Here is a 24,611-nt window from a genome sequence, read left to right on the forward strand (position 1 = left end):
CAAAATCTCTGTGTTATTCATACAGTGTGGCACAGACAGAGTCAAGTTCTTGTTTTGTCTAGAATAACTGAAGTGTTAAATGCTAAGTAACATGGCCAGGTTCTGATGTCATCTTCCACAGTGTAATTACACCATAATAATTCCAATGAGGTGATTGAGAGTAGAATTGTTATAGGAATGTGGGGATGGTAGGCATCAGAATGTCTTCATAACAGTTATAACTTCTGGTTCATTCAATAACTAGATGATTTTTTTATTCAGAAGAAGTTTGCTTCATATATTTAACCCAAACTCATAAACTTATTTCTTAATTGAACTGATTGGAATTTTCCTGTATCAGAATACTCATGTTGTACTGACTAGGGCTTTCAAAAATAGGTTGGACACCACCACATATAAATCATATTTAAAATGCAATAGCAGCAATTCCATGTTTGAATGCAAGTCCTAATAAACAAATAATTGTAATAAATTCAAGGTTTTAGTACATTGCTTTCCCAAAACAAAGGAAAAAATTCCAACCCCATATACAAAAGAGCTAAAATTTGAGGCTTAGAAAGTTTCACAAGAAGGTAAGACTATGAATTAGTAAGTAGTCCTTAGGCCACTATTGCTGGCTCTTCCTAAAGGCTTATTATAGAAAAATAATTTTTTTTTTCACATTCCTTTATAGACTTCTATAGATACAAGAAACAACCTTCTCACATTAAATGCTGTTCAGAGGATGCCTACATATTTCCTGCTGCTTTTGCATTGTTTCCAAGGAAACATCTCAGATCTAGACTAGGGATTACACATTTCTGGCTTTCTTTTAGCTATTTGTTTATTCATGAGAGAAATTAAAGGATTTTATTCATAGGTACAATGTAGTTTTTCATAATTCTGTTGTGAAAGATTGGAATTCTTTTAGAAGTTTTGTTTACACATGGACAAAGTCTTAAGAAATCCTGTTCTAGAAAAGATAAGCTGTCTTGCAGATAGAAACACAATCTGATTTAATTTTTCTTAAGGAAAGTGGTTTTCTATACCAACGTTTTTTGAATGTGTCCAGGTTGTAAAAACTCTTACTACCAATGATGAGGATATAATCTTTTCTGCCTCTTTCAGAAAACATTATCTATACCATTTTACTTTACATGAAATGATTCATTGGAGATAGTGAAACTCTGAATACAGAATGTGATCCTGGAAATGTAAATAAAAGGATATATGTAAGTGGCTCAAAGGTAAAAGATCTTAATGGAAAGGCATTCTTTTAAGATGGCTCATTCATAATTGTTCTAAAAGCATTCCAAAAGTATCTGTTGGCTATTCTTTTTGAGTATGTTTTTTAGGGGGGTCCTTTTTGCAGCTGTTTTTTTGCATGTTTTAGATTTAATTAAATTAATCATTGCTAATCCATCTAGGTTTTTTTCTATCTTTCATTTTTTGGAAGTGTTTAGATGATAAATCTGATTAATAATATACATAAAATCCACTGGTGTCTTTCAAGATACTTGTGAATTATTTCCTGGCACAAGTCAAGATGTGTTCAGAGTGAGTGCTGCATGTTTTATGTCGCCTTAGGGAGCATGGAGCTGAAGTTATCTATTTTCTTTTCTGTAGAGCAATTCACACTTAAAAAAAACACCCCAAAACCTGCTTAGTGAATTGTACTAGGACTTGTCTGACCACTCATCTATTACCAATATGTTTAAATGAGGATAACTCAGTTTAAAAAATTGCATCAAAATTTCTCTTCATTAATGATTTAAGTTAAAATCCCTAAGGAGAGGAAATTCAGTTGTAATTTTGCTCTTCATCAGGGGTAATCTTATCTACCAGCTGTCTATGCCTGCTTTGGTATTACCTCTTCTGTACTTCATTACTTTTTTAAATCAACATTAGCTTATATAGTGCATAAGAAATACTAATTTTTAACCTTTTTAACCATAAACTTGGATTTTCCTCATTAAGAAAGAGTTCCTTAGTTTCAGTGGGAAGTTTTGGGCATTAGGAAAATAATTTCTGCATATGTGATGAATTTTTTTTTTTTTTTTTCCCCAAAATAACAGCAAAATATATGCTTATATCTACACAGACGAGCACCAGGATTTTTATATGCTGTCGTGGGACTTCTTACAAGGGCCTGTAGGCACCGGATAAAGGGGAATGGCTTTAACCTGACACAGGAGAGATTGAGATGAGCTCTTAGGCAGAAGTTCTTCCTGTGAGAATGGTGAGGCCCTGGCACAGGTTGCCCAGAGAAGCTGTAGCTGTCCCATCCCTGGCAGTGCTCAAGGCCAAGTTGGACAGGGCTTGGAGCAACCTGGTCTAGTGGAAGGTGTCCCTGTCCATGGCAGGGAGTTGGAACTGGATGAGCTTTAAGGTCCATTCCAGCCCAAACCAGTCTGGGATTCTAGAGTTTCAAACGAAACAGCTTTGTCAACATCCGATCACTACTTTCACTTTCACTTTTTTTTTACTTTTTTCATGCCCTGAATGATCAAAATCTGTGTGTTGGAACTGGATGAGGTTGTAGGTCTCTTCTAAAACAAGCCAGTCTGTGATTCTACCATTCTATGATTTTATTGTGTGATTTTGTCTAAACTGTCTTATCCTTTATTAGAAATAGTGAGTGAAATGTTTCTTGGGTTATTCCTGTATTTGCTACTCAGGTCTGTTGTAAGTTTTCAGTGTCATATTTGGATAAATATTAAATATTACAAGCAGAATTCTTGAATCCTTTAGAAATGATGTGTATACTTGATATAACTGACAGACAAGGATAAATACCACAGGTGGTTTCACATCTGGTGAAACCAGATAGTGGTAACGGGGTTTCAATGGTAAGTGAACCTAGAAAAAGTTGTCACAGTGTCTTTTACTTTAGTTCAGTTACTCCAATTTATGCTTGAAGAAAACAAAGTTAGTGTAAGTTTCCACAGAATTTCTTGGCCTTATCATCTGCACAACTAAATTTGCTTGATTTCAAGTCATGAGGGAGAAAGGTATTAATGCCAAACTCACCATAGTTTGGAAATTATTAAATTGAAGTAGGCAATAGCTTGGTTTTGCTGATTATGGGTGCTGGATGCAGAAGTTTGGCATTGCTATGTGATAAGCACTGTTGAGCATAGTAGTGCACAGAATGAATAGCAATTTAGCATAGTATTATGTTACCAGGATTACCAGATGACCTAACAGAACATAAGCTAGTTGCATACTCTACCCTACATAAAATAGGAAAACTATGAAAAACAATGAAACTGAAGTATTTCTGTGTCTCCAAAATGTTACTCAAGCATTTATTAGTTCTTACCTTAATTTAATTATTTGGCTTCTTAGGTTATTCAGTTTTTCTTATCAGTTTATTCTGTCCACATTCAGAGCCTGTCAAGCATGTACTAATTCTAAGTCGGTAACCATATAACCAATCTCAGTACAGGATGGAGTTTGTACTAATAGGTTCATAGTCAAAAGTTTACCCCCTTTCGCTGTGGTTTTAGTGCTGCATGAAGCTTGCCACAGCTACACATCTATTTTCAGCTGTAGTTGGATGAAAATTTCTGTTGTCATGTATTGTCCCACAAAAATGTCTTCTTAATACATCGTGTTTCTAAAACCAGATTAATTTTTTTTTCGAAACAAATGTCACATTTTCCCAAGAGAAAATAAAACAAAACAAAACATCTAGATGGAAAGCCTTCTTTTGAAAGAAAAATGGAACCATTCCTCATTTTTATGTATGTGATTATATTGTAAAAAAAGAAGTCCATGCTCTGTGTGCATCATACAGATTTTTTCCCAGGTCTCAGCAATGAAATGGCTAAATATTTGCAGGTAATCTACAGCTTGTTCTCAGATAAGTCTTCTCAAATTACAAGCTTATTCTAGAGTATTTGCTGCATTAGGCTTCTTTTCCTGCTCTGCTTTTCTTTCTGTTTCATCTGCGGTTCACAAGTCTCTACAGAGTTCAGGAAAGTATGAGGATCAAAAGCACCCCAGAAGTTCATCCAGGTAGATAGTATGTGTCAAAATACTGTTTACTACTTAATTTTTGAAAGGCTTTCAAGTATATGGCTCTGCTCTGCTTTCCCTAACATTGTGTCTGAAGGAGGGAGTCACACTTCTGTCATTCCTCCTATGGCAGTGGGGTTTTTACAATCTTACATTTGTTTATCTGAGAATCTGGTCTATTTCTAGGCTGCTTTGGATGTTTAATACCCAAAGTAATCATGTTAACCCCTATACCTAAATTTATACCTAAATTTGCCCTCCCTTTCTCTTTCCAATCCTTCTTCTCTTTCCTCTTTCTTCATCTGTTTCTCTCTTTCCTCCTTTCACCCCAGATTTTTGTTGTGACCATTTTTTGTTCTCATAGGAGGGGAAGATTTTCCCCCGTTGGTAGGGCCAGAACTGGTTCCTTCTTGTGCCATCTATGCAATGGCAGAAGTATTTCAGTTTGCTTCAATGTAACAATGACATAAGTGTAACCAGAGGACATGGTGAAGTGGAGTAAGAAAGGGCAAGACCTGCTGACATCTCACTCTTTCTACCTTAGTCATAGAATACCACACTGAAAGATTTTTGGTGAGAAGTTGCTTTCCTTCCCAGCCAGGTCTTCTGTTTACCAGCTAACCGGGTGAGTTGTTCTTGGAGTTGGACTTTTCTATATATATATCCAAGCAGACCTGCTCATGCAGATACTATGTGACTGTAGAATCTGTTGAAACTTTTTGCATTGCTTAGGAATTCAGCTAAAGAAAATCACTTATTACTTGCCAGTTGTTTGTGGTTGTTTAGCCCTGCAGAGCTTTAGAATTGTCTTCTTGTAGGCAGTAAGTAAAAAGTTGTCATTAAAAGGATGGTCATGTCACGAAGCACTTAGGCAGAGCTACTGCTGCTTGGAGTGTCATTCTGTTAATGACGTGTTGGAATAGGAAGGAAGTGGGAATTGCTGTCCTTAGAATATTGTATGACAAATATTCAGTCACTATCTAGGGAATGGTATCCTGCGCTTGCTGAGGCTCAGACATGACACTGCAAGGCTGCCATTTTTAGCAACTTGACATTTTACTCAATCTGTTTTTTCTTAACAAGTCCACTGCCTCGTCAGGGAGGGGAACACAGGAAGCATTGAGGCTGAAGGAAACACCAGGGGTCGCCAGCAGTCTTCATGATATGCTTTTATAATAACACACTTCCTCAACTCCTGTCATGGTTTTCACATCATCATGTCTATCACTTTAGAATTCAGCAGGGATGTTTAAGGCCAGTCAAAGAGGCCAGAGCCCTGTGCAAAGCAGGTGTCCACATCAGCAACATCCACATCCCACAGGTGTTTCTGGTTGCAGCCAACAAGTTTGTCACGATGGAACTTGAGGTATAGCTGTAAAAAGGTTGCATTTTAGGAACATGCCAGCAATTGATACTCAGGGTTTCAGTGGGGCTGTATCTCACATGGAAACAGACACCCAAATATGCTAAAGCAAGCTGGAAAAGTGAATTGGAGAAGGCAAGGCTGACCACCCACCTTGAATTACTTTCGACTCCTACCCAGCCAGCTGCACAAAAATTGTTCTTTTCAAGTACCAGAAATCTACTTGGGTAGTTGAGATTTTTATGCTGGGTCAATTTATATACAGTTTTTTTAATTATTATTTTTACTGCTGATGAGATTTCAGAAATTCACACTTCTCTTTTAACTGTCAGAGAGAGAAAAATATATAAAGTTTGATAAAATTTAGAAGGTTAAAAAGAAAATAAAAGGCTATTGAAATGTGTCCTGCATTGTTAAGCCTTTCTAAAGGGAGCCAAAGTTAACAGAAGTTTTAGAAATATATATCCAGCTGGGGAATATTTAAGTTAACTAAATAAAATGTTTTGTTTATTTAGACTCAAAAGTAATCAAGAACTGTATTTTACTACACCTTATCATACATACTAGTCATGTTAACGTGAGGTAGAAGGATTAAAATAATCAAGAATTTAATTCTTTCTGGACCTTTCTTTGTTGCCTTTTACTTAAGTGTGTATAATAGTAGCTGTGTTTCTTTAATACCTTAGACCAGCTCTTTGGCAGTATTCCCACCTTTTCCTGACTGGGGAGATGGGTATGCCTGAAGCACTATTGTACTTTGACTGTGCTTAGTAGGCTAATGATATTACAAGATGGCACAAGTTAGAAGAATTGCATGTACTGAAGGCTGACACTCGTAATTTTCCTTCAGCAGGAAATGTCTGTATTTCAAAATCTTATTTCTTTTGAAATGAGATGAAAAAAGCAATTAAAAAAATCCCTCTTCTATGAAACAAAATGGCCCAAAAGATGTTATCATAATGTTTTATTTCTGTAGAAGTGAAGCTTTCTGTTCCAATTTAAATGTAATATTTTAAGGAGGAAAAAGCCTCTAAATACAAAGGTTTTGAAACAACAGTAACAAAAAAAAAAAAAATAAATATCTTTTTGTTCAATTTGGCATGGAGAACATCTTGCCAGATCACTACTTCTTCAGTATGCTTTTAAAACAAAATCTATTCAGTAATGGCACATTTCTGGGTAATTGGTTGGGTTTTGTTTTGCTGAAAGAGTTTCAGCAAGCTGCAGTCATAAAACTGCTTGAATCCAGAAAGACTGCAAATCTGGTCCCTGGCAGAACTGAGGTTTAGGGGAGTCAATATGTGACATAAAGCTGTTAAAGACTTTCCTTGTGCTAGTTCTTCTCCCAAGCCAGATACGAGACATCACTGGACTTTCAGAGGGTTTAAATAAAACTTTTTAGACTTCTTCTATTTAGAGGACTCTTAAATATTTTCCAAATGAAATGGAGACACCTGTTGGCTTAATTTATGTCAGCTAAATTTAAGTCTGCTGGCTGTAGCCTTGCTCTTTAGAAGTCACTAAACCTGTCAAGAGTGCTCCACAGATGTGCACAGATTTTGACATGACACATTAAAGACATTGGTTTATGTTACTCAAAAAGTCTTAATCCAACACAGTGTCCATTATTCTGTGGATTGTTTGCTTGGATATGCTTTTCATAGCAGCTTCAATCTGCAGCAAATCGTAGAATCCTAGAGTGGTTTGTATCACACAGTATCACAGTATGTTAGGGATTGGAAGGGACCTCAAAAGATCATCTAGTCCAATCGCCCTGCTGGAGCAGGAACACCTAGATAAGGTTACACAGGAACGTGTCCAGGCGGGTTTTGAATGTCTCCAGAGAAGGAGACTCCACAACCTCCCTGGGCAGCCTGTTCCAGTGTTGTCACCCTCACTGAGAAGAAGTTTCTTCTCAAGTTTAAGTGGAACCTCTTGTGTTCCAGTTTGTACCCATATGTATCCATTGTGTTGGAAGGAACCTTAAAGCTCATCCATTTCCAAACCCCTGCCATGGGCAGGGACACCTTCCACAAGACCACATTGCTTCAAGCCCCATCCAACCTGTCCTTGAGCACTGCCAGGGATGGGGCAGCCACAGCTTCTCTGAGCAGCCTGTGCCAGTGCCTCACCACGTTCATAATTACAAAAATAAGTAATATAATGAATCATGTCTTCCTTCAGCCTTCATTGCTGTCTATGTGTTTTTCATAGCATATTTTTACAATCTGTTCCTGCAACAACTTTCTTGGAATAATGTTTTTTGAATGAATACGGGTCTGATCAGTTGCTGTTTATGAAGCTTGAGACATCTGACTTGATTGTGCCAAGTGTTAAGTATTAGGCATTTTGCAACTTTCTTCACAAGATATATATTTAGGAAAGAAAGGAAAAGACATAAGGTGACACAACATGGAAAACAGAGTAGTTAAAGTGTATGCACGGGAGAAAACCCCATGGATTTTCTTTTTTTTTTTACTTTTCTGTCTGAACCAAACTTTTTTGTTTTCATTGCAAGTTACTGCATTACCTTTGTCAGTCACTGAATTTGCAGAAATTTGATAGAAACCCACATATATATGATATTTTAATGTCATATATAATATATACAGTACTCTAGTCATACCATTGTCTAAATTAACCCTGATATAACTCAGTTGAAGCCCAAACCCAAATATTTCAGTTATTGAGTGCAGGAAGAAAATTGACTAATGCAAGCATTCTGTTTTTTTTCATTCTAACCTGTGTTGTGTTTACCAGTTCTTGGTAGTGAATGTCATGAAGCTTGCAATAGTGTCACATTATGCAATGAAATGGATGTTTTTTGAAAAGAGCAGTCCAAAATGTTTTTTGGCTTCCCCCCCCCCCCCCCCCCTTTTTTAGATCTATTCTTGTCAAAATATGAAGCCTGATTTGAAGTCCATAGAACATTTTATGAGTCCTTCTGTGAATTTCATGGGTTTATTATACTTCTAAAAAAGCCTGAACTCTATTACCTGTCAGAAACAGCTCACCATGTTGCTCTGAAACAATGAATGGACAAGTTGCAGCAATCTATTCTGTTACATGTAGGATGCCAAGTTAGGTGTTATCAGCTCCATTTTCAATGAGAATTCACAAAAATGTCCTAAATCCATAAATCTTTTAAGTGAAATAGTTTAGTTTTTGAAAGCTTGGAAAACATCATCATCTGTGTTCTATTTAATTCTCTGTTAATTCTTCTACAGCTGCTTCTCTGAAGTTTGGGTTTTTTTTTTTTTGAGAGAAAATGGTCTTTACTGCTTACACTCTCAAAAATCATCTTTCTCAAGAAAGAATTTTGCTATGCATTACACGTTCTTTGGGTGTTGAGAAGTTAGCTTGGTCGTCAGTAACACAGACACAACTTCTATATTTGACCCAGTGACAAATTAACATGGGCTTAGAACCAATTGTCATTAGAAAGTTTGTAATGAAAATAAGCGCTGAATCAGTCAGTCTTTCTGTGATTATATGTAGTAGCAGTCAAGTCTTCTTGTGGCTAAAAAGCACCCTGTTGCCAGAAGGATTTCCATTTCTTGCACATAGTTGACTGTTATTGAGATAGATGCCTATTCCATACAAGCAATTTAAGACATTTACAAATATGTAACGGGTGGGTGTCAGGATGATGGAGCTAGGCTTTTTTCAGTGATATCCAGTGATAAGACAAGGGGCAATGGGTGTAAACTGGAGCATAGAAGGTTCCACTTTAACATCAGGAAGAACTTCTTTACTGTGAGAGTGACAGCACTGGAACAGGTTGCCCAGGGGGGTTGTGGAGTCTCCCACATTGGAAGCATTCAAGGCCCGCCTGGACAATTTCCTGTGTGATGTACTCTAGGTTACCCTGCTCTTGCAGGGGGGTTGGACCAGATGATCTCTTGAGGTCCCTTCCAACCCTTGGGATTCTGTGATTCTGTGATATTAAATGGATCAAGGAACACTCTAGGCTGCACATACACTCATCCACCTATCTATTTAATTTTCTAGTGTGTACCTCATCACTTTCCTCAATAAAGGCTTTACAGATAAATTCCCTTTTGGGCTTGTTTGGATTGGCAGTCTGAACTGGCAGCCCTTGCTTTTGCTACTTTTTAGCTACTTCTTTTTTACTTTCTTTTTCTTGGAATCGTAATAATAAAGCACCTTTTTAAACAAGTGCTCCTTTTGGCTCATTTGCCATGATAATCTATGAACTTTTGATAAACATATTTAGAAGCCAAACTCCTTCCTTTTAAAGTCCGCATTTCATCTCTTATTAAAAGTCTCAAGTCTGCATGTTTTTGCCTGCAGTTGGAATGGACATGAACATAATTAGGGGCAACATATGTCAGCTGCATCCAGCCAGCTTAAAACTGCTGCAAGTTTTCTTGTGTCTGCCCTTAGGTCTAACAGACCAGATCAACAGATAAGACTTTTCCCTCCTGTACTGATATTTTACAGTAGCACTTAGGTTTTTATTTTCGTGTCTTACTTATTCTTATAGGACAAGATAATATGAGCCAAATTGTCGCATAGATTTTTGACCACCTCTGGGGTTTAAGATATTTTCCACAGCTGTTATTCCTGAGCACTGTAAACTTGATTACTAACACTGAATAATCAAAGCTCTAGAAAGGAGAAGAAATTCTAATTAAAGAAAAGAAATCCATTTTATTCATCACTACTTTTTAAAAAGCTGATAGTTTGTTTTTCTTTTCCTTTTTTTTTGTTTGTTTGAAAAAGAGCCCAAACAAAAATGCTTAGTATTTAATGAAAGAGCCTTCTGAAAGTTAATTATTAGAATATCATACCTTTAGCTAATTTTCTTTAATGTGGATCTTTGTGGCATGTGAGATCTTGAAAAAGCTAACAAAGTAAAAGTAAGGTCTGATAGAGATCTTTGCATATGTAAGAATTTGTATATGTCTTCTAGGTGAATTTTGAACAGATGTTGTTCACTAAATTTATTACCTACCATAAATGACTTAGCGTGAGCTAGTAATCTGAGGGACTCCCAGGTGTGCACTGTTACAAAAATAATACACTGGTCAGAACTTGCTAGTCATGGTACCTTCCTACAAATTGCAGCTTATCCAGATCCATCCAGGTTTAATATATTTTTTAATGTCTACTTCTGTGCAAAAAGCATGCTACATACATTGTTCACACAATCGTAACAGCTATGTATGAAATCATAGTTAATTCGTATTCTACATTAGCCTATATAGCAGGTTAGGTCCACGTATTTCCTTCTGAAGTTATGCACAGAGTAAGCCATCTTTCTTGCCCATGCACATTTCAATATATAGTACTCCGGTTCTGAATGTTGGTGCAGTTATTTTATAGCGGAATTACTGAGAATCACAAGATCTCAAAGCTCCCTAGCAGCTCTGACTTGCCATCTTCCTTTCAGTTAGTGAATTCCCATTTATTATTGCATACACTGTTTTGAAAAGAAGGTGTACAATTCTGTGTTGATTAGAGCTTCTACTTCTATGAAAATATGATTCTTCAGTATGTTATATGCTAGAATTTGTGGATTGTGAAAGTGATGTTATTAGACATGCCTCCTTACATCATATTGCAGATCTTGGACAAATAACTAAATTATTGTTTTTACGTTTGAATGAAATTTTGAAAGGAGATCCAGGCAGACAAGTTAATGGCTGCAGAAGATATATTTTTTTCTGTGGCATTGGGCAGCCTCTGTAAATGTTTCTAACCTATTGGAGAAAGGAGCAGGGAGAAATCCTGTCTTACAAGCATTGCATAAAACAACTTATAAAACAAGCACTTTTGAGGGAGATTGTAGTTGTTTCTAGTCATTTAATAGAGCTGTCATAGCGCAAAGTAAACACTAGGCTTTATTGGGGTAATACAGAATAGCCATCCAGAAATGAGGTTAAAACCAGATTTTTTGTATTGTGCTGGGAACACTGAACTTAGTGCCATACATACTGAATATTTTAGTGGAAGTACACAATGTTGAAGGTGATTTATTCTCTGTAAGACTGGAACAGGTCTTAATTTTTCCCCAAGTGGTTTAGAAATTAGATCAAATCCTTGCATTCAGAGAACCTCATTGCATGTTCTTTGTAAAACAGGTCTGAAGTTACCATTTACTCTTCAGCCAGAGGTTCAGCAAGATGAACATTTGGTAATACTTCATGAGTTTAGCTGTAAACACAGCCTGAGATATTAGAACGTCAATTCTCAATAGAGTTGCAATGACCTTTTCAAGACCCACATTGCAGCCAATTTGCACACACAGAACAATGTAAGCCAAAGAATCACAGGCTGATCACGGTGCTGTGCATCAGTTTAATGTGATTTAATACATTCTTTTCCAGAGTGTTCACCTGATTATCTCTGAGGGCTCAGTTGTCATAGAGGTTAAACAGTGTTCCTACATGGGGACTACTTCAAACTACTGAAGTAGTTTACCTGTCAGCTTCTCATAATTTTAAGTATTCTAAACAGTTTTAATGAGGAAGATTTGCTTACAGATGTGTGTTCTGTTATATAGTGCAAATGTTCTTTGGGGAGCCATCATTGCTGACGATGGTCTAAGAGAAGGTTCTATTGGTTCAGATCCTCTACTGACAAATGTAGACAGCTCCATTGGTAACACCAGTTTATACCAGCAAACAGTAATTTTCTTTGGGGAAAAATGTTGTAAACATAGACCCAGAAGAACGATACATTAATGGAATAATGTTTCAGCACAAAGTTTCCAGCTTCAAGGCAGCTGGGCAAGCCTGAAATTTGGCCTTTTTCTGAGTCTTGTATCCTCTTTTCAGTCAGGTAGCAGGTATTGTCTAGAACAGATGCTTTGAAGTGACGTTTGTGCTGAGAAAGCACATTTAAACAGTGTCTATGGAATTTGAGATCATTACTCTTAGAGGAAATTTACAATGGCTTCTGCTGATAAAAACTTGCTTACTTAAAACTTCCTTCCTCTTCTTTACCTACTTGGCCACCTAGAAAAAATTTTGAGAGCTTTGCATTCTGTGGAAGCGTGTAAATCATTCAAAGTGAGTACTAAGCAGAAGAAAATAGCTAGCTGGGTTTTACTCATATTACTGTCTGAATGGCAATTGATTTTGGATCTGAAATATTTTTTCTTATTTGCTTTATAATGTTTTACATTGCCAAGTAGCAACAACTTTACAAAATGAGACTTTATTTACTGACCTAGTGTAAAGAGTAGAGCAACTGATGTACTTTTTATGGTGTTCCTAGGAATTTATATTACATTATACTGAGAAAAATTAGAATTGTAGAGGCATATTCTATAGGTCTAAATATATTTTATTTGCATTGCTTAGCTTTGTCTAAGTTGGATTTCTGGTAAAGGTTAGTGGGTTTCTCATATCCATGGAGGCAGTTGCTGCAGGCTGGGGCCAGGGTCTTTTGGTTTTCATATGGTTTTCATCCTGTCTATTTCTTACCTCTGCTGAATAATGTAGGATAAATTAGCTTATATGTGGGTTCAGGATTAAACATTCATGGAAATGGACAGCATTATATGAGCAATGTGTTCAGTATACACAAAGATTTTAATTAGAAAGTTAAACACTGTGGTGGCATTTAACTTGGTGTGACTAGACAAACCCGCTGAATTTACTGTATTTCACTTTGACTTTTTTGTTGTTTTTTTGGTTGGGTTTTTTTGTGGGTTTGGTTTTGGTTTGTTTTGTTTTTTTTTTTTTTCCTCTGGTGGATTGCTTGTACTTCATATATCTATTATAATGCACAACTGTTGTTGTCACTTAGGGATTATGAAAAGCTCTTTTTTTTTTGCAGATCATCCGGTGAATGAATTTTTGGATCTGTTCAGTCACCACATGCTTCCTCATGCAGTAGATGAATCCCACATTGATGCAGAATCATCTCAGACTGAACCCTGTACTTCAGACTCTGTGCAGGATTCATCTGAATATATAATATTGGATCCTTTCTTTCCAAACTTTGTAGAGTTTGAAGAAGAGGAAGACTGTGAAAATACTACTGATGTTACAACTCCTCCAGCTTTGCAGTTCATCAATGGAAAGCAACAAGTTACTAGTGCACCTAAGAGCACAAAAGCTGAGGAAGCAAGAAGTGACCAAATTGAAAGTGTTGCACATTCCAAAAACGTAACCTTTTCTCAAATCAATGAAACAAACACATTTATAATACCTGAAAATGAAGCATCTGGTACTATGCAACCAAGCAAAGCTGGAGAAGCGATAGGGGCATTTGAAGTTACACAACCAACAGCAGATGTTGCAATGTTAGAACCTGTTTATAGTGGTGAGTTAGAAGTTGCTACGACTGATAAATCAATAGCCATTACTTCTTCATATGAGCAGTCTCTGCAAAAAAATAAAGAGACCGTAGCACGGCATGGAACTGAGGAGACGTCTACCAAAGATACAAAAAACTTGCTTCTGATTAGTAACGAATCTTCTGGAGATGGCTCCACTGAACCTGACTTATCCAGATCTGTCTTCTCAGAAATTGTGAAAATGTCAAGAAAGGAAGATAGTGGAAAAAAATCTGGCATAACTTATGTTCGTGCTGTATTTGCTGTGGAAGGTTCTGGTGTAACTGCTTCTCTGAATACAGTTTTTAATACTGCTACAGTAGGCATGGGTATGAAAGACCTTATTTCAGAAGAGGCATCCCCTACTCCAGGAAATCATCATATATCAACTATTAAACTTACTGCAAACTCCCCTGTTGAAAGTCTTATGGAAACAAGCAGTCATACAGCAAAGCCTGAGATGGGTGCTTCTACTTTTATAGTTCCAGAAGGATCTGGAGATGTAGAAAAGGACATCAGTATAACTTCAGCCATGACAATGGAAACGACAGTAACAGAAGCACTTTCAATGCAAGATATTTCTTTGGGTTCTGAAAAAGTACTGCCAACAGAAATTTCTATAATTACTTCAGGAATCACTTCTGCTTTGCCCAGACGAATCAGCACTCTGTATTCTGCTTTTGATCAAAGTCCTGAATTAACTGTTGCCACCAATTCTGTATATGAGTTTATTACAGAAGTTGCCAGCTCTTTTGTAACTGAAAAGAATATAAAAAATGAAAAAGAAGTGCAAACCACTGTTTATTCAAGTCAGGAAAACTCAGCTACTGCTGCAGAGGGGAATTTAGAGTTGAATGAACTTGGGAGCACTATTAGTGAAGTCAGAACTGTAAGTCAAGACCCCACCCCCCCCCGAAAAACAGAACTGGTAACAGGTACCATAAGTTCTGAAATAAAAAAGGTCACCACTACTCCTCTGTTGAGAGAGAAACAGCTTTTTATAAATGAAGGATCAGCAGAAGAACCAGCAGACATATTTTCAGGGGGTCCCACAAGAAAAGTAGTAAGTACTGACTCACCATTAACTGAGCCGGGTTCTGGAGATATAGATGTTATCATTGAGTCTGCTACTTTGACTTCACTTCCAATAAGAGCTATCATTGAAACACAAACAGAAAAGCATGAAGGAAAAGTTTACAGTATATATGACACTTTACTGAAGAATGCAACAACAGACTATGAAGCACATGCAAGACCAGATGAATCAGGAATATCAAGTACTAGGTCAGATGGCTTGACAAAGGAGCCTGAAGTAACAAATCAGATGCCTCAGGATGTGTTTAGTACAGGAAACCTGGGAGAACAAAAGCAGGAAACAGAACCAGCTTACACAGCTCCTTCTGAAGTAAAATCTAGTCCTGATTCTAGAAAAGAGGTAATATCTCATGTTGCATCAGGAGTTAAAACTCAAGATTTAGGAACAACTAAGGTCACACCATCTCCAGAATCAGTGGTTAGTAACAGCCCTTATGACATCATGGTGACACATGACACTGGCAGTGCAGAAGGAGTAGCAGTATCTACAGAAAGCAGAAATGCAGAAGTTAGTTCTTCAGCTTTCTCATTCGGAAAGATTCTCCTGATTGAGCATGGCTCTGGAGAAGAATTCAAAGGTGACAGCAACACCACAGAACTAAAGTCTAAGGGACCCATTAAAGAAATACTTGGAAGTTACTTCCCATTTATTGATCAGGGATCTGGGGAAGCAGACACATTTATTGAATCATTTACAAAACCAGCAGTTTCACCCACTGGGGAACCAAAACCACAAGAAAAGTATGACAAAAAAGTTGTCAACACACCACCTATGAATCACGCCTTCACTACAGAACCTGGCAAGCTAGTCACAAGTACTGAACATGAATCAACCACAATGGAAACTGTAACTGACATGCGAATGGAAGAGAAAAAAATTGATGAACTGATAGTGAGAGATTTTTCTACGAAGACTCCTTTGGTGGAAGATATATATTCTGGAGAAGCTTTGCCACAGGAAATTTCAGCAAAAACTTCAGAACCCTCCGAAGAAGCAACAACAGACCCTTTATTTAAAAATACACAGGCTACCCATAAACATCTAGGATTTTTAAATGTTCCTACTGTCAGTCTGTACTCAGAAGAAAAGGAATTAGAAACTGAATCTGTTAAAAAAAACCTTTTGTCATTTAATGATGACAGAGTAACTGAACCTGCAAAGATTGAAAGGAAATACATGAGCTATCCAGGTACAGATACAGAGCAAAAAGAGGAGTTGGTACAAAATATTTTCACTATGAAAGATATTCCCAGTTCATTCCTGACACTTGAAGAAGAAAAGCTATCAAATAATGAGCTCATCGGTGATGCATTATTTTCAGGACAAGGGTCAGGAGATGACCTTGCTGTTATTTCTACTGTAGTGCCATTAGCTGTAAAAGAAATCACAAGTACTTTAAGTCCTCATACTTCTCATCCTGCAAATTTGGGACCCAAACTATCAACTGACAGGACACAAGACTTTGACAGAGGAAGCACTGAATCAAATGGTGAAGTTAATAAAGAAGTTACAAGTGCTGTAACTGGGCTGCTGTTAAAACCAGAAAACCAGTTTCCCAGCTCAGTGATCACCAGTTCCCCAGGTTTAGCAGAAGAGAGTTACAATAGCTTCACCTCTGAAGAGATTAAAGAGGTGACACATTATTTTGTCGCAACTGCAAAACCTCATGATAAGGAAACTAACTATAGGAAAGGAAAAAATGAAATAAGTGGAACAACATCTACTTCTAAAGCTGTTTCTCGAGAGGAAACTTTACTGATTAAACATGGTGTAACTCCCATTTCTGTAATACTGAGTGGAACTCCCAATCTTGAAACAGAAGGATCGCTTGTAACCTCAACAACAAAAATGCCAGACAGAGTATTACCTGAAAGCTCTGCAGAAGGATCTGGCTGGGTTGGTGATTTGGATTCATTTTCGGATATGTTTACTCAGTTGTCAATACCCCCTGTGTCAAAGGTGGAACTAAATGCTTCGTCTAGTGTTCCTGGGGAAGCTTATTCAGAAGTTACAACAGAGGCACTGATAGATGGACCACAGACTGTCATCACAGGACTGGCACCCCTTTTTACAGAAGATAAAGAGATTGTAGCAAATCCATCTGCTGTTCAATCAAAGACAGCTGCATCAGAAGAGCTAACAAGTGATACTGGGATATATGAGAAAATTATCCCAGTGATTGATGATAAAAGAAGTGTTACATTGAACGTCTCTGTTTATGGTGATATTACACTAATTGAAGAAAGACTTCAAATCCCATCAGAAGAAACTACTATTATAGACATGGATCACTCTAAATCAATGCCTGAAGATATAATAAATGTGCAGACAATGCCAAATCTTGTTATACAATCAGCATATGGTGGTGATGATAGCATGACAGCTGAAGAGGAGAAATATGAATCAACACCTAAAATTTTCATAACCAAAGAGAAGACACTTGGATCTGGTGATATTCTTTCTTCAACTACTTCCAGTCAGCTAAGCAGTGAATCAATAACAGCTGGGCACAGACCAAAATCAGATGAGAAAGATCTGGCTTCAGGGAATTCAAGGAAGTTTGCAACAGAAACTCTCATTGCTGCTGAACTCTCTGAACTGGGCATTTTCCTTCCTACAGTTCCATCACTGGTAAACTCTCATGTGTTTCATGAGTCTAAACATGTTGTAACAAGCACAACAGACGACAACTACAAGCTGAATACTTCAGCAAACAATCAAGTAATAGCAGATCAAAGTGAAACAGTCTCTGGCTTTTCTGGAATGGGACAAGAAGAACTGGATGATAAGCTGCCTGTGATTCCTTCTCTTACACCAGTTTTTACCACTGAGATAGAAAGGGCTTTGACAACTGACATGCTTGATGTAAGTACTGTCACCACACAGAGTACATCCCAGCTGACAACTGCATCATCTAGCAAGAATGGCAAAAAACATCCTACAGTATACACAAACACAAAATCGGCATCAGCAGAGTATGAAGAAACAGATTCAGGCTTTTATTCAGTACACCAAACTCCTAAATCTTCAGTGACAGTTCAGTTGGTTAATGGAGTATCTGAGTACTCTGATGTAAACATTCCAAGTACATCATCTTCAAAGGATTCAGATCAGCCTGATCATTCATCAGACGGAACTTTCAAAGAGGTCAGTTCTGATATTGCGGCAACATATAAACCTCCCACCACTGGCCTTCTTGACAGGACAGAGTATTCTCTGCTGGAGTTTTCTCCCAAGCCTGTTTCAGAAAGCACAGCTACTGAAAGTACTCCTCAGTTTAATAGTTTTGTAACAGACAGGACAGAAGAGACAAAAACCTCTGTAACTGATTTGGCTGTTGAAGAAGAAACTACTGTTTCTGGAGATTCTCCATCAATACATGTCTCGCCTACTGCTTTTCTGAATTTCAGAGAAAGTGTGAGCACAGATGTTCCAAATGTTAGCACAGTAAAAGTTGAAGATTCCTCTAGGAGAGTGGACAATCCTCATCAAGAAGATGACAGAAGTACTGAGAGAGAGATCCCATGGCTTTTTTCCACACCTGTTTCAGATTCACCCAATAGCAGTGAAAGTGAAGTATTTAAGCCTGACCAGGAAGCAGTTACAATGTTAGCTTCATCTTCACAACCTTTGGATGCAAGTGCAGAAACACAATCAGCTTTGTCTGGGCAAGAGGAAATCACAACTATTTCTTCTAACATTGCAACAAACAACTTTACCCCTGGAAACAATCTGTTTCAAAATGAGCAGTCTACGATGAGCTCTGAGGAGCCAAACACTACTGAACTTGTAACTTCATCATTTTTCCTTCGGGAAGTCACTAATGGATCAGATTTCCTGATTGGCACCAGTGTGGGTTCAGTTGAAGGCACAGCAGTGCAAATTCCAGGTAACTTCCAAATACAATCACTGTTGTATATGTTTGTTGTGGTACATGTAAATGTGTGTCTTAACTCTGATAAGAGCTATGACAATCAAAGCACTGTGAAATAACAGCAGAACTGGTGAGGCTGAAGCTTTGAAATCCACATGATTGTAACCCTTACAAAGTGAAGGAAGATAGGAGGACCGTATCTCAAGCTCACTGACTTTCCTGGGCTGTTTTATTTCCTGGGCATTGTGAAGCTTTGAATCAGACTCGAGGTGACACGCTGGTTCTAAAAGACAGGAAGTTAACATTGATTGTGGTAGAGAATTTCAGATAATTTTGTCTGATAGCTTTTCTATATGGGCATGACAACAGTACTTACACAATTGGTTTATAGTTAGAATTGTTTTATAACATCTTGAAGTTGACTAAGAGAATAGATCTATAGTGTGTATTCTAGGGTCAGAATTTTCTATTAAAAGCAATTTTTCTTAGCCTGCAAGATGACTTTTTAGACAAGAGAAAACTGAGACTTCATGTTTTCAGCCTGTCTGTAACTTTCAATGGTTGGTACAGTGTCTGACTTATAAGTTGAAGATCTTTTAGTTAAATGTTATTTGTCACAGTATTCTGTTTAACATAATTGTTATTAGGCAGCATTTCGCCAAATACACAGATGATGCAGGTAGGGTCACTTCAGTTGTCACTTCAATTCACATTTTACCTAGATATAGTTGACGAAAGAATCAAACTGTCTTAATTTCATGTGGTTTTCTATTATTTTTTGTCAAATAATCCAGGAAGCTGTTAATCTGAAAATGTTAACTGGGAAAATATCCAGTCCACAGGAGGACAAGCAGACAGTAAACACACAAGAAACATCCTTGGGTGCTTAACATAGTCTTATGTTTGGGACTTTCAGGAAACAGTCCCGTAGAAAACACCCTATTTGATGGATATGATCAGAATAATTTCAAAACTTCCAAAGCAAAATCCTGGCCACTAAATTACAATCCCAAATTTACGCAGACAGGGTTTTCATGTGGAGGCTTCTAACTGAACCTTCTGCTCTCCCATGACTAGATAGAGAACTTAGTACTTTAAGGAGATGTCTTTGAATGTCTAATTTGTCAAGGGTAAAATAGACGTTACTTACCTTTTATTTCATACACTATAGTCAGACTGTTTTGGAAAAATGTAACCAAAAATCTAAACTTTTCTCATGTTTCTAGATTACTTTAGGTTACAGAACTCACGTGTTTTTTTTTTTTTAAGTTTCCAAAGCCAAGTCTTTCTTCTTGTATCCCAGAAGGGCTATCTTCCTGATTATCCTCTGACTCTGAGGTACTAAAAAATGGTTACCTATACTTGTTAATTGCTCCTACACATTAAATAAAATGCAAATACCTAGGTTTCTAAACTCAGCTGATATAAGCATCACCAGAAGGCATAAAGCTCTTCAAGGAAAAGCCGTTTAAATGGTAACTCCCATAACAGCTGAGGATTTCACAGCAGGTAAGCATTTATCTTAGTGTTTAGTTCAGTTATGGATGTATTCAGTACCTTTGTTTGTGTTCTTGAGATGTGTTTTGAAGAAAGGTGGGAAATATGCATGTGTGAAAGTATTCTTTCAAAGAAATAAGACCTTTGGGGAATTGACTGATTACATATAAGCAAGTGAAACAACAGCAACCAGCTAGTATGTTCTGTGTACCCAATCACCCAATCATTCCATATAAACTAACCCTGCTCAAACAAAACAACAACAAAAAAAAGCAAGCATTTTCCATTCATTTTGCATATGTTTAACTATTTTCAGCTATAATTAATTACCATGTCATGCAAACTAAATCCTCAGTAGAATACCATCGCTTTTGAATATAGTACAAATTGCTATGAAAAAATGTAATTCTATAAGTTATTTATACTGGTTCATAGTAAATGCCATGTTGTTAAAGTTGTTAAAATTGAAAATAACAATGCCTGAAAATAAGCTTTACTACTATATAAAATGATCTTATTCTCCTTAGCCTATTATGTTAATAGAGTTTCTGTAACTACAGTAAAGCCTGATGCATCCATGCAGAAATGAAGAACTATATTTTCTTCCAAAGAATCAAAAGACACCAGTTCCTTGAAGCTACAGAGTCAATTTCCTTTTTCTACTCATTCAACAGGCCAAGATCCATGCAAAAGCAATCCCTGCCTTAATGGTGGTACATGCTATCCGCGTGGCTCATTTTACATCTGTACATGTTTGCCAGGGTTCAACGGCGAGCAGTGCGAATTAGGTAAGCTGATGCAATCTAGGCACTTACTGAGTATAAAACCTTCACACATGAGATCTGCAGAAGAGCTGTGTTTTGAAGTTAAAGAATACATAGACATTTGAAAAAACCTATAGTGAGGCCTTATTAAGAAGAGAATAATAAAGGGAAGGAGGTCCACTTATACCCCTTTTCTCTCTTGCCTTAGACTGGACAAATATGTACACACACAAATGTAAGATTTGTAAATGAACTACATGACCTAGAATTCATTGCATTAAATTCGTGAATACATCACATGAAACCAGACAAACATTAATATTTGGGATAGTTCTTGGGATAGTTTTTAAGGACTCAGGAGTCAGAGCGTAGGATATAAAATTGTGGATCAGTAATGTCACATTTCCTAAGAAATCTGCTGCTTGGCTTGTGGATGAACGGGAAGGAAGACTAGGCATAGTAAAATTAGTTATCATGCAAATAAACCATTCCCTTGGATCTTTTGCAATAATTCTGGATTATCATAGAACCACAGAATAGTTAGGGTTGGGAAGGATCATCTAGTTCCAACCCCCCTGCCATGGACAGGGACACCTCACACTAAACCACGTCACCCACGGCTCTGTCCAACCTGGCCTTGAAGACTGCCAGGGATGGAGGGGTTGTACTGCTCCTAGTATGACTAGGTCCAGTCCTAGTGATGACTGCATGACTAGGTCTGAAGAACATTTCCCTTCTAGGAAGGGACTGGATTATGAAAATACTTTTATCTTTATGTTGTAGATATTGATGAATGCCAGTCTAACCCATGCCGGAATGGAGCCACGTGTATAGACAGCCTCAACACCTTTACTTGCTTGTGTCTGCCAAGCTATATAGGTGCTCTTTGTGAACAAGGTAAGACGTATTCTTTAATCTATGGTGATTGAGTTCATCCCTTTCCATTTCAACACTCCTCTGGAGAAACTAGGCAAAACCTTCTAAAAATGAGAGGATGAAGAAACCGTAAAAATGTGGGGAGTCATCAGTGGTGAGGAGAGATTATATTTTTTGAGTATGTTAGACTCCCATGATTTGTGGTTCAGGAGTTTTTGCATAAGGTTTCAACTGCACCATCTTTTGCAGATGGATGACAGCAAACTCGGATAAAGTACGAACCTGACTGGAAGTAACATTACTGTTGTACCAAGTATAAATGATTATAGTGGGGAGTTTCTGTGCCAAAATAACAGCCACACAGTTTTCAGGTGGCTCCAAGGCAAGCACAGCCTGCCTCTGTTGGCTTGCACATTACAGGGAAGTCATCTAACAACATTTTCTCATTACTGTAGTGATGCTTGTGGGGTAATGTGTGGGAGTAGAATTACTCTTTGATCAAGCTTCTCTCTTAAAAAATAATATACGGTGTGAAAGACATATCAGAACCCATCACTTCCAACAAGCTTTACTGAAAAGCAGGAATAGTTTACTGAATATGCTAGATTATATACCCATCCACTGGGGACCATAGCCTTGATGGCTTCATCCCAGAATTTTCAAACTTATTTGTTCTGTGATTATTTTACGCAAAGTAGGTACAGAATCACAATTACGAGGAAGTTGTAAAAGGCTTTCTAAGTAGACAGCAGAAATCAGATTAAATATCCAAGTTTCTCTAATTGTTAGAATATTACCTCTAAGAAATCCCACTGTACTTGCAAGAAATATTTACAGTGCAAGATGATTACTCAATATGCTCATGTAGGGGGAAGAGTAGGGTAGCAAAATCTGTTCTGTCAGTAAAATTAGTGAAGGAATTTCCATGGGAAAAATAAATGGTGTTTTAAAGGATACTTTCCAAAGCCTGTGAAAATACTTTTTTCCTTCAGCTGAATAGTTTTAGTCACAGGTGAATGAAGTAGACCTTTGAATTTGTTTAATTAACATTGGGGTATTTTTCATGGTTTTTTTCTCATCTTCAGTGAAAGGCAGTTTGCAAACTCTCCCAGCTTAACACATAGAGATTTGTTAGTTAGAGCTGAGAACTCTTGAAGCTGATAACTCCAGCGCTTTTCACTGGTTAACTTTTTCAATAGACTGTCTAATCTTGTAATTTGAAAAGGCTTTCCCAATCTGTTCTCCCAAATTATAAACTGACAGTGCTTTCATAACAAAAGAAATAAATGTTCTCACTCCCTTCTTCTTCCCCCTCATTCCAGGAAATCCATAATAAAGAGTAGCTGTGAGTACCATGGTAGCTTTCAGCTGTTTTTTATGATCAACCTGAGAGCGCATTTTAGGTGGTTAATGGGAACATTTCCTCATTTGTCAATCAGAAGCAGAGCTCTGCTCACTCAGCTTTGGAATTTAAATTTCCTCCACTTAAAGTCCTACAGTGGTTTGGGGCTTAGGAAAAGCACTTAGTGCCAAATTTCCACTCCACCAGACAAAATAAAACAGTGTTGGCAATTCAGACATGGCTGTCTGGCAAACAGGTTTTATTTCAAGGCACCAGTCCTGACCTCACTAGATTTAAAGACCAGCCAGGATGACAGAATGCGTACCTCAGTGCCACAGGAAAGGTGGAGTTGAGCACACTGAGATTATATTTCATTACTTCTGTAATTTTATTCCTCCAATATATATACTATTTGTTTTAGAAAGCTTTGAAAAAAGGGAAGAGGAAGAGCTGTCTTAGGCACAGTGCTGAGTATTCAAAATGGCATGGGAGACGATAGCAGCAAGCATTCATTTGCTCTGGAAACGAAGCTCAACGAAGTAGGAAACAAAGTAGGGGACAATTCCACCATGTCCGGGTCCCACAGCACTGGTGTAGAAAAAACATAGAGCTCAGAATTTTACCCAAATGCCCCCATGAGACTTTTCTAGTCTAAGGGATCTTCAGCTGGTGTGTTATGCCTATGTCTGTGTTAGGAAGGGTCGTGACAACAGGACAGTGCAGCTTCACATCAGGAAGCTTCTGCAGGAGATATAAGTTAGAGAAGACTTCAGGGTGATCCAAAATAGGGTGAGAGAACGCAGTCCTGTGACTCAGTGAGCTGTAACTGGCTCCTTTACAGATGTTTCTCTTGCCAAGTGGAAACAGTGCAGCAGAAAATCTGAGCCCAGGAACTTCTTCCTGAAGAGTTAAAGTGATCTGATACTAGAAATAGAGCAGCTGAGGGTGTTTCTTTTTTAAACTAGATTGGTAAATCAGTAAGCCAGCATCACTTCTGGTTCAGACTAGATTAAAAGTAGAGTACCTCTGGGTAGATAGTACCCTTTTTTGCTCACCACATATATCTTTTCAAAGTACAGACGCATATTTTGAATGTCACTTGGTGACATTTGAACAACACTTCTTAAAATGCCGAAATATCCCAAGAACACTTTCCGAAGTACGACTGCAGGCTGCAGTAGATCTTGGTGTGAATCTTACTCTGGGAGAGTCATCAGTCTTTCCATTGTCATCCCTCTGTGAAAACCCCTGATGAGAGCTCTCAGTGTCCAGATAAATGTTCTTTATGATAACTGTATGAGCACCTGTTTAGATTTTCCTCTTACTTCCTTCCTCCTTTTCTTTTTCTCCTTTTGCTATTCTAACTGGTGTCTACCTGCTTTCAAGGAACAGTGTTTGTGTCTTAAACTTCAGGTTTGGCTTTCTTGGCTGCAGGATCTTTGCAGGCACACCTAGGCTAGCCTGTTTATCAAATGCAGCTGCATGCATG

The 24,611-nt window shown here is 37.6% G+C and overlaps 1 protein-coding gene across 3 annotated transcripts in view; it reads left to right on the forward strand.

Moving 5' to 3' along the window:
• The window catches only part of LOC133214750 (versican core protein-like), a 106,996-nt gene that overhangs the window by 60,781 nt on the left and 21,604 nt on the right, over positions 1-24,611 (forward strand). For all 3 annotated transcript variants that reach the window (XM_061357964.1, XM_061357963.1, XM_061357965.1), the window contains exons 8-10: positions 13,172-18,658; positions 20,815-20,928; positions 21,688-21,801. In XM_061357964.1, coding sequence (XP_061213948.1) covers positions 13,172-18,658; positions 20,815-20,928; positions 21,688-21,801 — 5,715 coding nt within the window. The remainder of the gene's footprint in view (positions 1-13,171; positions 18,659-20,814; positions 20,929-21,687; positions 21,802-24,611) is intronic.

This window comes from Neopsephotus bourkii, unplaced genomic scaffold (genome assembly GCF_033783945.1).
Source record: "Neopsephotus bourkii isolate Nb327-2 ecotype Australia unplaced genomic scaffold, CSIRO-AGI_Nbou_v1 NB_934, whole genome shotgun sequence".
NCBI lineage: Eukaryota > Metazoa > Chordata > Aves > Psittaciformes > Psittacidae > Neopsephotus > Neopsephotus bourkii.